This window comes from Arachis hypogaea, chromosome 12 (assembly GCF_003086295.3).
Source record: "Arachis hypogaea cultivar Tifrunner chromosome 12, arahy.Tifrunner.gnm2.J5K5, whole genome shotgun sequence".
In the NCBI taxonomy this organism is placed as follows: Eukaryota; Viridiplantae; Streptophyta; class Magnoliopsida; order Fabales; family Fabaceae; genus Arachis; species Arachis hypogaea.
In genome coordinates, this window is record NC_092047.1 from 103011694 (window position 1) to 103026256 (window position 14563).

Genomic DNA, 14563 nt, shown 5'->3' on the forward strand with positions numbered 1-14563 from the left:
CCATTAATAACAATTATATATTTATCATTATTATTATATATTTAATAACAATTATCATTATTATCGCCAATGAGTTATAGTTCAAATGGCATAGTCTCCCCATACTCAATTAAGAGGTTGTAGGTTCGAGTCTCCTATCTTTAATAAAAAAAAAAATTATCATTATTGTCACTAAACATTAAAAAAAAAGTTTTTAATGACAAATTTTTAATAATCATAGTACTATTGTCATTTTTTTTTATTAAAATAATTTTTTTGACAAGTATACATAAATTTTTTTTTTCTTTCTTTTTTTCTTCATCTTATCCCAACCACACTTCACTCTCATATTTTACACTACCGCTCACCGTTGAGTACCACCGTTCACTATCACTCGCGTCTCCGCCAATCTCACATGCACAAAAACTATTCAAATGACAATCTCGTTTTGATCTCTCAAACACACTAGAACCTCTCAACCTCCACTCTCACTCGATCTCTTTCATTGTCGAGCTGTAACTGCCGCACCTCCATCGCCATCACTCTCGCGCGTGCATACAATCTCCAGAGGCAGATCTCGATTTCGATCTTGGTCTCAATCTCATTTTCACAGCCAACTCTCAGTCACCACTCTCACTTGGTCTCTTTCACTACCAAATCTCCAGATCTATCACATTCACCTCCACCACTTGCACTGCCATTGGTCTATCGCTCGAAAACATACGCGATCATTGCCTTCCATTGTTGCTCCATTGTAGGTATGTTTTTTCTCTTCTTTTTATTTTCTGTTTTTGTGTGTGTATTATTGTGGCTTCTATTTTCTCTTTATTTAGCTTTTTGTTTTTCATCTTCGATTATTTAATATTCGTTATCGATTCTGCTGCTGTTTATGTGACCGCTTCCACCATGGTTGCCGTTCACATTGCCATCATTGTCGCCTTTGTCACCACCATGTTAGACTGACCCTGCAGTCACTATCATCAGATTTATTGTTGGTATGATTATTTCATTTTTACATATTAATTTGTAACTTTAGCATTTTGTTAGGGTTTAGTTTAAATTAGTGGTTAAATTTGTTTAATGAAGTGTGTGATTAGAGTTTGTTGTATTTTAATATTATGGATGTAAAAATTAAATAATGTTAGAGTAGATTAAATAAGGTGAGATTAAGAGTGCTTGAGTTGTTGGAAGATTTTAGTGGAGTTTAGTGAATGAGTTTCTTTCAATTGGATTAAACTTATGTCGATTATTTTTGGCATATCTCTTGTTAGTTTGGTGAAATTATAATTAGGTTATAATTAATTAGACTAATAAATTTTTACTTATTTTTTTAAATTAGTTTCAGCTTGTGAATTTGATACATTATCCATTTTATTAGGATGATGATATTCTCTTTGATATTAGTTGGAGTTTGCTTTCTTTGTTGTGAATACAGTAATATTTCAGTTTGGTTTTCTATCTCTGAATATAATGAATATTTAAATTTTAAGTCAGACTTACATTTCCTAGGATAGAGTTTTAGGACAGAAGTGGGAGAAGGTCGCATGGCGGCGCCTTCTCGAAACCCTTGTTTGCTGGAAAATTGTGGAGTTATAAGGGGTTGCGCACTAGAACGGTTAGGTTTTGATGTTTTGTTGAATGCATGTATGTTATAATTTATGCCTCCAGCTGTTTCCTATGTGAAAACTATTATAAATTGTTTAAATTGTTTAAAACATATTTGATTTGTCAGAAAATGATAATTGTATTCGGCGAAAGAGTCTAATTACAAGGTACACTCTGTCAATTTTTCTAAAAAATTGAATAATTTGTGTTGTTCGTTGAATTCTTAGGTGTGTGTTTTGATACGATTCCAAGTCATCATCTATGGATGTATAAGGGGAATAACGGTGGCCGGGGGTTTAAAACCAGAATTCTTTGAGGGGGTTGACGCGTTTGTCGCGCATGTCTTCAGTATGGAACCATTTGGATCTGAAGGGGTATCTAGGTATCCGTGTCAAAAGTGTTGGCTGACTAAGTGGTTAGGACCTGCGGACATAACGCTTCACCTTTACTGTAATGGGTTTAAGGATCAGTATTAGATTTGGACGGAACAAGTTGAAGTGGATGAGTAGGAAATTAACCATACTGCCTCTAATTTGAATAGGTTTAGTTGTCAATCAAGGAAGGTTTGGGTGGTGAGAGACCTAAACATGGATGGAATGAGATGGGAGGCTAACCAAAAGAGATACAACGAGATGGTGTGTTATACAACAGGTGTTATGGAATTGGAAGAGGCTGAAGAAGAGCCTAACTCGGAGGCGAAGACATTTTATCATCTGTTAGAATCTGCTGTGAAACCTTTGTACAAGGGATGCATTCATTCAGAGTTGTCTGCATGTGTTAGGATGATGAGTATTAAGTTTGAGTCAAATCATACCGAAGAATCCTTTAATAAGTGGGTCATCCTTTACAATGAACTAGTACTTGCCAGTGCATTAGCATCCTTCGAAACCACTACGAAGCAAAGAAGCTAGTTTCAAAGTTGGGTCTAAATACGGTAAAAATTGATTATTATTTGAATGGTTGTATGCTTTACTATAAGACGGATGCAGACCTAACTGAGTGCAGATTTTGTAGATCACCGAGGTTCCAAGTCGAGAGAGAACAGATTGATAAATGCGGTTAAAGAGAATTCCAATGAAGCGGATGCACTACTTGCCCTTAATCCCTAGGCTGAAACGGTTGTATGCATCGATGAGTTCGGCCCCTCACATGACTTGGTATAATAACAACAAGAGAGATGATGGAATCATGATGCATCCATCACACAGAGAAGCTTAGAAGTAGTTTGATCGGGTCTATTTTACATTTGCGAGCGATCCCAGAAATGTTAGACTAACTTTATGCTCTGACGGGTTCGCACTGAATTCCAATTTCGGTAACATGTACTCTTGTTGGCCTGTAGTCATAACACCTTATAACCTGAGTCCTGAAATGTGCATGAAGAATTCAAACATGTTCCTAACTTGCCTTATACTTAGTTCCAGCAATCCAAAGGCCAAAATAGATGTCTTCTTACAGCCCTTGGTGGATGAGTTAAAGTAGTTATAGATCTATAGTATAGAAACGTCTGATATTTCGACGAAGAGAAACTTTCAACTGCAGGCTGCACTGATATGGACCATTAACGACTTTCCTACATACAACATGTTGTCAGGTTGGTCCACTTAGGGCAGAATGGAATGCCCCGTTTGTATGGAGGATATGAAAATATTTTGGTTGCCGAATGGTGGTAAGAATTTGTAGTTTGATTGCCATCGAAGATTCCTCAATTTTGATCATCCTTTTTGGCGCAACAGGGACTCATTCAAAAAGAATATAACTGAACATGAAGAGGCACTTGTGAGGTTGGGTGGTAGACAAGTTTGGCAATATGTACATAGAATCCCAAGGATCGTCAATAACGGGGCAGGTCTGAGACCTCCGAGATATCGCTGGGAGCATTGTTTGACTAAACAAATTATATTTTAGGAGTTGCTTTATTGAAAAGACAACTTAATTCAACATTGTCTTGATATGATGCACATTGAAAAGAACGTGTTTAATAGTATCATGCACACAGTAATAGACGATGAGCGAACAAGGATAATGATAAGGTTAAGTTAGACATGATTGACATTTACAGGCGGCCAGATATGAACATAAAGAGACTTGATAACGGGCAGTGGGCTAAACCAAAGGCAGTGTTCACTCTAATGAAGGAGCAGAGACAAAATATTTGTAAGTGGATCAGAGGGTTAAGATTTCTTTATAGTTATGCCTCTAACTTAGGCAGGTGTGCAAACATGTTACAGGGTAGACTTGCTGGGTTAAAGAGTCATGATTGTCACGTCTTCATGGAGTCTTTGCTTCCTGTCGCGTTTAGAGAACTTCCAACCAACATCTGAAAATCCCTCACAGAAATAAGTGAGTTCTTTAGAGAGTTATGTGCTATAAAACTTAGCAAACACAACCTCACTGTAAGCTAGAGAGGATATTCCCATCATAGTTTATAAGGTAGAGAGGATATTCCCTCCATCCTTTTTTGACGTTATGGAACAATTAGCAGTCCACCTATCGTATGAAGCAATACTATGTGGGTCGGTTCAATTTAGGTGGATGTACCCATTTGAGAGGATGGTTTATTTAAGCGCATCGTAAAGAACAAAGCTCAGATTAAGGGAAACATCTGCAAAGCAATTCTAGCTAAGGAAACATCTGCATTTTGCTCATTTTATTTCCAGTCTCATGTTGAGTCACGTAGAACAAGGGTTGCAAGGAACGATGAAAGGGGAGAATCCTCGTCAAGTAGAACAATATACCCAATCTTTTTACCAGAAGGAGTTGCAATGGGTGCGAGCAGTGACCACTGGTTAGAGTCGAAAGAAATTGATGCTGCACATTTGCATGTGTTGCTTAATTGTGACCAAATTTTATCCTACCTCATGTGAATTTTTTTAAGTCTTGGTAAATACTACAATCAGTAAGATACTAACTTCTTAATCTGACTAAAACTTTTTTATCCTATGCTGAATCATATATGTTATTCCAAAAGGCAAATCCTGATACCTCATTGAACAATTTTTCACATTGGTTCACAGAATACATCAACGTGTAGCTAACTGATACAACAGATTCAGAACTAGTTGTACTTAGTTGGGGCCCATTGAATAAGGGCACTAGCTACCCAATGTACACTGTTAATGGATATCTGTTTCCTACCTTACAGTGGTTAATTAGAAAGAAAATAGATAACACCAGAGTTTGGGTTCATGTGGATTCAGGCGGGGTCACTCTGATTAGTTTGGTGTGTTGCACAACATAATTAAATTAGAGTATTTCTTTACAAGGTATGCATATTTAAATGTGAATAGTATAATCCAAGTTTGCAACAAGGAACACAAAAGTACAAGGATTACAATATCACTAAAATTAATGTAACCAGAAAATATAGGCATGACGATCCTTTTATTCTACCTCAAAATCCATGACCCGTATATTATTTGCCTTATTCAGTTCATGCAAGTCTAGTAGGGTGGTTGTGGTCAAGACTAAGCCAAGAGGCCGCATCGAGTCTGATGATAGGATAGAGGGTCAAGAACCTTGTCAGATTGACGACCCAACTCCTACAAAAATGGTGGTTGATACCGGTGAGCCGATCACCCTTAGGTCTGCTATTATGGGTGATGACATCATTGACATTGGAATAGATGCCAACACACTTCCACCAGATGATGACGATTTTTTTAAAAAAAAAATGGGGTCGATGGTGACAAAAAAGAGGAAGACGAGTTCAATGAACATTAGGAAACTACGTCGGTAGACGAGGATGGTGAATCAAAGGAAGAAGATGATGAATCTGAATAGAATTAATGTAAATATAGTTTTGTGATATGTATTTTTTTAAGAAATTTTGCGGAGAATGTAATATAGTTAGCTTTATTTTAGATATTTCATTCAATTCCAAGTCATTCTGTATCTTTAAGTTAAATTTTTTATATTTCAAATCAGGTTTAACGCAGTATTTCAATTATTAGGGGTATATTATAGATGGACAAAAAGAGATTATTTTTGAAAATAAAACACTACCGTCGGAACTACAGTCAGAATATTCCAATGGTAATAGCCCAACCATTTCTTTTTAAATTTAAAAATTACTTTCGTCAGAATTACCGTCAGATTAATTCGATGATAAGTTAGCAGGTGACATATGTCTTGGCGCAAACGTTACCGTTTAAAAAAATTTCGCCGGTAACGCTCATCGGATTTCATTTTCACAGTGACTATATTCCATCATAGAATCCGACGGTAATCACCGTCGAATGAAAAAATTTCGACGGTAACCATTTACCGGCGAGGTTTATACTGTCTGATTTATTTCAACGGTAAATCCGACGGTAATTTACTTATCGTCAAATTTTAATTTCTTTTCTGACGGTAAATACAACGATACTCAGTGTTTTTCTTGTAGTGCTCAAGAAAAGAAAATATTTTTCTCTATCTCTCATATGGAATGCCAAAGAATCCAGGAAGCATTGTTGAAGGTCATCGTTGCCACCTCATCCTATCTTATTCTTTAAAAGATTTTTTAATTGAATTTGTCCTTTAAAGATTTTAAGTTAGTCATTTTAGTCTTTTCGTTTTTTCTGTTGCTAACAACGTCAAAATTTGTTGATGTAACACGTTAAGTGACACCATAACATACACCTAATAGTCATAATTGACGATTAATACGATAAGTTTATAAAATCAGATCAAATCAACCCTAAATCTTTGATAATAAATTTGAGTAATATTTTGGGACTAATCTTATTATTTACTCAATATTAATATTCATATTCATTTCTTGCACTTCCCCTTTAGTAGTGGTGGCAAGAAAAAACTGATTCCGATGAACGTGGAAGAGGCTGCACTCGATTTGCTGAGCCATGTGACTCAGCCTCGGATCTCATTTTTGCTTGCTTTATTGTTCTTCATTGCCTGCTGGGTTTCTTCTTTCTCCAATTTGCTTCTCCTTGCACTTACTATTTGGACAACTATCCAAGTAACGACCCTTTCTCTCTCTTTCCTTTTCTTTTTGGCTACTTAATTAATTATTTTATTTATTAATTAACTAATTAATAATTTTTCTATTTCGAGTATCAGAGTTTCAACGCAAACTCCTTGAGGAGGACTTGAATAAAAAATGGCGTCGCGTCATGTTCATCTCCTCGGTATACTATTTTCCAATTCCTTTCGCATTCTCAATTTATCTCCACACACTTCACTGGAATTCAACTTGTTGTGTGCATATTGGAACACTGGGAATGGTTGAATAAGCTGTTGACTCAAATTTGGACCAACTATTTTAATCCAAAGCTTTCAAGAAGGATATCCGCTATAGTTGAGGTGCATTTAACTTTCCTTGTCTGCGCCGGGATTCTATATATTTAATTTGCTAAACTAGATCACTTAGGTGCTACTTTATTTAGATTTTGTAAGCTAAATTCGTTTAGAATTATGCTACACATACAAGTGTTTTTAGTTTATAAGTCTTACAAGTTGGATAAAATCTAACAAAAATTACATTTACTTATTGGAGTGTGATAACACGCGTATCACTCAACCACCATTTCTAAAGTGCGCTCTCATTCACCATTATAGAAGACGCTTCTTCTTCACGTTCCTTCTTCTCCTCTTCCTTCTTCTTCTCCTTCTTTTTTGCGTTTTTCCTCCTTTTTTTTTCGCGTGTTTCATCTTCATCGTTTTTTTTATTACTGTTGTTATTGCTGTATTTTTTTTTCCTCCTCTTTCTATTAATTTTGCAATATTATGTATTTTTTCTTCTTTGTTTGATTTTTTCTCCCAAGAAAAATTATAAGAAAACGAAATAAGAAAATGAGGAAGAAGAAGCAATAGAAGATGAGGAAGACGAAGAGGAAGAGTTTTGAATTATGCAAAACTTATCAGAATAAAAATATACCAAAAAATTCTTAAAATACACCCAAATATTTTCGTGTTACACCCAAATTTCTGCATATAATGAAAAATATTTTCTCTAATACTGTATTTTTTTCTTCTTTTTTTTCCTTATTTCTTTCTTTCTTTTAGTTAAATGAATGTAAGTTCATCCTCTTTCAAGTAATTTTGCAGCATTATGTATTTTTTTTCTTCTTCTTTATTTGATTTTTTGTTTTTTATTCTTGTTAACAGAGTAAAATAAGAAGAAACTTGAGAAGGTAAAATAAAAAGAAAAAGATAAATAAAAAAAAAGAAAGAAGAAGATGGTGATGATGATGATAAAAAAAAGAAGTAGTAGTAGAAGATAAGGAGGAGGAAAAGTAATAGTTTTGAGTTATGCAGAATTTATCAAAATAAAAATACATCTAAAAATTCTTAAAAGACACCTAAATATCTTTGTATTACACCCAAATATTTTCGTGCTATACTCAAATTTACTGCAGAAAAATGTTTCCTCTAATGTTATATTTTTTCTTCTGAATTCAACCACACTTTAGCCACTTAATTGGATTCAAAATAATAATCAATTTCGTTCTGATTCAATTAACAATTTGAACCTGATTTATTTATTATTTTTAACAACGAGATAACTGATGATGGAGGAGAAAGAGAAAAAGAAAAGAGAAAAAGAAATTCGAATGAAAAAAGAAAGAGAAAGAGGAGGAGGAGAAAAAAGTGGTGTTGATGACAACGATAATGAGAGAAAAAAATTACGAAGAAGAAGTGGCAAGAAGAAAGAAGAAGAAGAAAAAGATCAGAAGAAGAAGAAGAGGCATGGAGAAAGAAGAAGAAGAGGCACGGAAAAAAACGTGAAAGCGTGTGAATATAAATGGCTTATATGAAAACGCTTGTATGTGAAAAATAACTCATTGGTTTAATATGATTGGATATAAGTCTGAGGTTAATTAAGTTTGTTTTTTCTTGTGTCCTTATCTTTAACATGGGTTTTGATTGGAACTACCCGAATTATGATTAATAGTCTTCATCTCAAGGGTGACGTATGTCAAATAGCATTATCTATATTTCTCTAAGATTCTAAGGCACTAAGCTATATAAAATGAAACAATTTATATGAAAACAAATTAAATAAGCAAGTTTGATTTTTTAAGCAAGTAATAACACTTGTCACTGTGAGAACTATAAAATATACTTTGCCCATATTTAAAGAAAATTCCTTTCTAAACGTTTATGCCTTATGTTTGGAGCCACCAATTGTTTGTTAAATCATTTTTCTTTACTAATCTAATCATTCACATTTTTATGCAACTCATGATTACGCCAATTCTAGATGAAAAAGTCCTTCTGTATTCATTTTTATCAAAATCTGAGGTGAGAATTGGAATTGCATTTGCCCAGTATTTCTTTTTGGTTAGTGAGTCTTATTTTTGAAAAAAGTTCATGTTTATCATTTTTGGCATAATTTGTTTCGTTTTTCATCTCGGACTCAGTATTTGGAATGTGTTATGAGAATTTATGTCTCCTTTGTTAACCTTCTCTTTTACTTTCCTCCAATGAAGTATGATATTTCATTCCAATTGTACTTTTACTTTTATACAGTAGTAAAAACTTTCAATTGACACCCTGATTAAAGCCATGAAGGCATTATATATGTTACAATGATTTCGGCAAACAAACTTTCTAGGAATTGCTTTAAGGGAAGTCCATCTTTAAGGTAGCAAAATGGCTACTTGGAAGAAAAATTGAATGACAAGGACTTGCAGACATTTGTCGAGGTAGAAGCAGAGGAATTGACAAGGAGGATAACTGTGAGCTGAGGTTCAACACCAACATGGGATGCAACGCTTAATATAGTTCCGAGAATTTCCCTACTCAATCAAATTTTATATTTTAACATGTTATGTTCTATTTATAAATCTGTTACATCTATCATTAAATTAGGCAAAAAAAAATTATTTATTTTGTAGTCCAACTTCTTTTGTTTTTATCCTTTTGTAATATTTTTATACTAATTTATCACGTGATTACAAATGTAAGTTCAAATTATTTAATACATGAAAAATTAAATCCGTCAAAATTTTTTTAATAACTAATGATAAGATAGGATGACAATAATTTAAATTTTAATATGTTATTTTCCTCTAATTATAAATCTGTGGCATCTATCTATAAATTAGGATAAAGTGTAATTTCCTTCTTATGGTCTAATTTCTTTTTTGTTTTTATCCTTTTGAAAACTTTTGTATTTTATTTAGGATTAAAAGTATAAGTAGTTCAAATTAATTAAATATATAAAAAATAACTTAATAGACCTGGCTTGGGATTGTCTGATAAGGTTTTTGTTAATATTTTTTTTTTTGTTACAGTTAATATTATCTATCTATTACTAATTTGGTTCAGACTTGAGAGATTTCCGGAACCAAATATTAAGGGTGGTTGTTCTGGTATTATCACTCTTTCTTTAACAACCATGCTAACGTAACAATCATTATTATCCAATTATTTATCTAATTAAATTTATTTTTCAATTCCTATATATATTGAAAATATAAATTCTAATTATACAATTGAGTAATTGTTATGGGAAGTCAAGAAGGTAGTAACATAGACACATAGTAGTATTAACTTAATATCATCAACTTGCTTTGCAAATTGAACTGCATGAAAACTTGTCTTTCCAAACGAACTAAGCCATGTTCATTAGGGATATAAATAAAAGAGAGTTTTTAATTACTACTTACTAAAACGTAAAAACACACATACAAATGATAGAAGTAATCAATGATTAGTTAGCAGTGAATAGTGATGACCATAGACATTCCCATTCCAAGACAGGGGGCAAAACCGTAACTACAGTGAAGCTAAGATAGATCAGAAGAAAATTCAACTTAATTTTCAAAATTCAATTTAATTTGATTTGGTGAGTGTTTTTCTAACTAACCACACACAGTGACTATGACAAGGTCGTAGCTATTAGAGGCTGCATGGTTTGCTTCAAAAAAACACACACTAATCACTCTCACAAACACTCATACCATTTTAGCAACTAACTTTTGCTTCCAATCAGCCATGACTCGCTGTAGTGCTCCGCCCTCATCATCGCCGCCGAGGCCAACACCTATTCCGGCCAAATTCTGGCGTGCATGTGCTGGAATCTCTGCACAGGCACCAGTAGTGAACTCTAGGGTTTACTACTTTCCACAGGGACACATCGACCAAGCTGCTTCGCAACCGCGAAACCTTTCACCTCTAGTTTACTCCAGGCCGGTCATCCCTTGCCGTGTCGCCGCCGTCAACTTTTTCGCGGACCCTAAGACCGACGAGGTCTTCCTCAAGATTCTTCTCCTTCCTGTCACCGATGGATCCGCTCAGGATTTTCTTCCACCTGCCGTGGCCGCCGAAGGCAGCGGCAACGGCAATGGTGACGATGAAAAGGTTGAGTCGTACGCCAAGATTCTCACGCGGTCCGATGCGAACAATGGCGGAGGGTTTTCGGTGCCGAGATTCTGTGCGGACTTGATCTTCCCGCCGTTGAACTTTGAAGAGGACCCGCCGGTGCAGACGCTTCGCATAACCGACCTCCACGGCGCCGTTTGGGAGTTTCGCCACATCTACCGCGGGACGCCGAGACGGCACCTCTTCACTTCTGGCTGGAGCAAGTTCGTTAACAGCAAGAAGATTATCTCTGGCGATACTGTGGTCTTCATGAAGGACTCCGATGGCAGGATGTTTGTCGGAATCCGCCGCAATATGTCGTCAGACGACGGTATCTCAGACGGCGGATTGGATTGGTTAGCAACGATAGTTGGGATGGACGAGGGGGAAAAGGAAAAAGAAGAGAAAAATGAAGAGGTGATAATGGAAGGGTTTGCAAGAAACGGGAAGGGGAGGGTGAGTTCGGCTTCAGTGGCGGAGGCGATGGAGCTGGCGGCCCAGAACAAGCCGTTCGAAGTTGTTTACTATCCAAGCGTGGGTTGGGGGGAGTTTGTGGTAAAGGCAGAGGATGTAGACGTGAAGATGAATGGTATTTTCTGCAGTGTTGGGATGAGAGTGAAGATGGCCAGAGAGAACTACGATTCTTCACGGATGACTTGGTTTCAGGGAACAGTTTCTGGTGTTACTGTTCCCGGTGAAGCTCAACCATGGAGCGGTTCTCCTTGGCGCATGCTTCAGGTATAACATTTGCCCGCTTTGTGAATTTTGATTTGTGTGCTTATATAGTGATATGGAGACTAAATCCTCATTCGTACACGATTATTCATTTTGTTCAAATTTAAAATTATCTATAATGGTCTCTTAGATTTAAGTTCGGATACCAAAATAGTCTATTGATTTTGGGATAATATAGAGTGCTAGCACCCTCATGGTCCAAAATAAATTATTCTTCTTGGTTTCTACGTCCACTATTCTTCATTTTTTATTTGTTTAAACGTCAAGAATAAACCACATCATTTAGTCATCATCCAGCGTAGCATGAAGGGTGAAATCTCAGCATTTCGTTTACCTAATTATGAACGAAAAGAATCAAGGAATCATACTGGTGTCCATACTTAAATTTAGAGGACTAGTATAGCTAATTTTAAATTTGGGGATCAAAATGGATAATCGCGTAAATTTTAAAAACGGTTGTGATATGGACTTTGAATGAGAATTGGCAAGAAAGGAAAAAGAAAAAGAATGGAATGAAAGAAATAAGATAGAAACTCAAGTGCAGTTGATTTCATGTCAAGTGCAGTTGATTTCATGTGAAGTTGATAACTAAGAACCGTTAAATGATACCAATTTTTTATCTATTACTTTCAACTATCAACTTTAACTGCACTTGAGTTTTCACCAAAAAATAAATAAAGAAAAATTTAAAGAAAGAATCTCTTGGTTTCTTGTGGTGTGTTCTTGATTTCTCCATCTTAACGTGACGGTTGCTTAATAGTAATTATATAATAATAATAATAAATAATAATAACAAAAAAAATGGAAAGAAAGAACTATTTTCTTGGTCTGTTATAGTGTGCCAGCAATTTGTTTGTGTATTGTTATAGTTTGTTACTTGAGTATATACTATATAGCATAATGGATGAATTTTTACTGAGATCGTTTTGGTGGCTAACTAGAAAAAAAAACGAGAGAGTTTCTTGGCCTTTTGTGAAGGGAAAAGAAAAAGAAAAAGAAAGGAGAGTTGTTTCTGTTATGTGAGTGAGTGAGTCATATATATTTAATAGATTTTGATTGAGAATTATTTAATGATAAATAGATCTATTTAGTGTTATTTCTTTTGAGATGATAAAATAATATATCTAAAGAATGAAAATTCGGTCCTAATATTTTTTCTTGAAGCTGATGTTAGCTTTTTTATTTTTTCCTTCTCTGATAATATTATAGATTACATGGGATGAATCTGAAATCTTGAAGAATGTAAGTCCCGTTAGTCCATGGCAGGTGGAGTTTCTTTCTGACACACCTTCACTTCCTCAAGTATTTCCCCCGACAAAAAAATTCAGAATTGCAGACGGTTCTTCTAAAATTTTCAGTCATGAAGTGGAAGAATCTTCCTTTTCCATGACAAGACTTGCTATTCCTGATTTAGCAATGGGAGTGCTGAATCAAACATTGTTGATGAGTAATTATGGCACCCCTTTTCCTGCTAGCATTCAGGGAGTCAGGCATCCTCTACTTTCTGCACCTACTTGTCCCATTTTTCCGATTAATCCTCCTCTGTCTATTGCTAACTCCTTTAAGAATAACATTAGACCAAGGTTAAATGCTATGTTGCCAGAGCCTAATATTAACACTCATAAACCTGAAAGCTTATCTCCACATAACAAGTCTAGTTTGACTCCTAACAGCAACTCAACCAAATCTGGGACTGCTTCTTTTCAACTATTTGGTTGTACTATTCAAACAGATCAAGAAATTGATGACCAATTGATGACCATAGCACCGCTAAAAATGACGCAGGAAAAGACAACGTATAATAGAGGCATTGACAAACCAATTACATAGAATTTGACTTGCACTGTTAACATTATTCTGAATTCAAATTGATCACTAGTTCTTCTACTCAAACTAATCACTGTTAGTGTATGCATATAGTTTATTAGTTCTTAAAAGAATAAATGATTAGTAAAATATAGAAGTGATGATTCTATTTTTTATCATTGTATTCTTTTTTTTAACAAAATAATATTCGGTAAAATTTTATGTTTATTTGTGTTGTTTATTAAATAAAACATATTTGTATTTCTACAATTTATATAAATGAACTTGTACTAATATACAAAAAATTAGTAAAAATGAATATAAACAACATAAACTTAGATATTTAATTTATTTAATGCTTTTATTTTGACTACTGAATTAAAAGGCAAGCAGTTCACATTTCGTTTTTAATTTTAAATATTAATCTTTTATGAGCATGCGCAGCACTTATAAACTTCTATTGCTTTTGGTCATGTTAAATTCAAAACTCAAAAGTAATATATATATATATATATATATTGTAAAATTAAAAGTAGGAGAGGCGTACACATCTAAGTTTTTTTTGACAACCAAATTCAATCAAGTTGGCCCAATTCAATAAAAATTAGTTTCATTAGTAGAGCGTGAATACACGTTTCCACGTTTCTCTCTTCGTCTTCTTTCTTCTTCTATTTCTTCGCGTTCCTCCTTCTCTTTCTTCGTATTTCTCTTTCTTCTTCTTCTTTGTGTTCTTTCTTCTTAGTTTTATTTCTCTTAAAGGAGTAAATTAAAAAGAATTTTAAGAAAATGAAATAAGAAGGAGAAGATGAAGAAAAAAAGATGAAAAAGAAGAAGACGAAGCGGAAAATGAGGAGGAGAAATTCAAGTGAAATGAAACCAAACAAATCTAAATTAAACCAAAAAATGAATCGAAATTTATTAAAGAATAAAAAAATTGGTCAATACTTAAAAGAAGCATCAACTAAACCTCATTTAATTCACAAATAAATCAAAATTAGTTCAGATTTGAACAAAAACTAACTAAACAACCACACATGAACAAGTTCAGTAAATTCAAACAAAACAAAACCAAATGAATCTAAATTAAAATAAGAAATGAATCGAATTTTTTTAAGGAATAAAAAAGTAC

General features: G+C 34.3%; 1 protein-coding gene across 1 annotated transcript; it reads left to right on the forward strand.

Annotated features, from left to right (window-relative positions):
* The first annotated feature begins 10527 nt into the window (after positions 1-10527).
* Positions 10528-13458, forward strand: LOC112730398 (auxin response factor 17-like). Its single transcript, XM_025780487.2, has 2 exons — positions 10528-11631; positions 12838-13458. Exons 1-2 carry the CDS (start codon positions 10528-10530, stop codon positions 13456-13458), a joined length of 1725 nt encoding a protein of 574 aa, XP_025636272.1.
* Positions 13459-14563: the final 1105 nt, after the last annotated feature.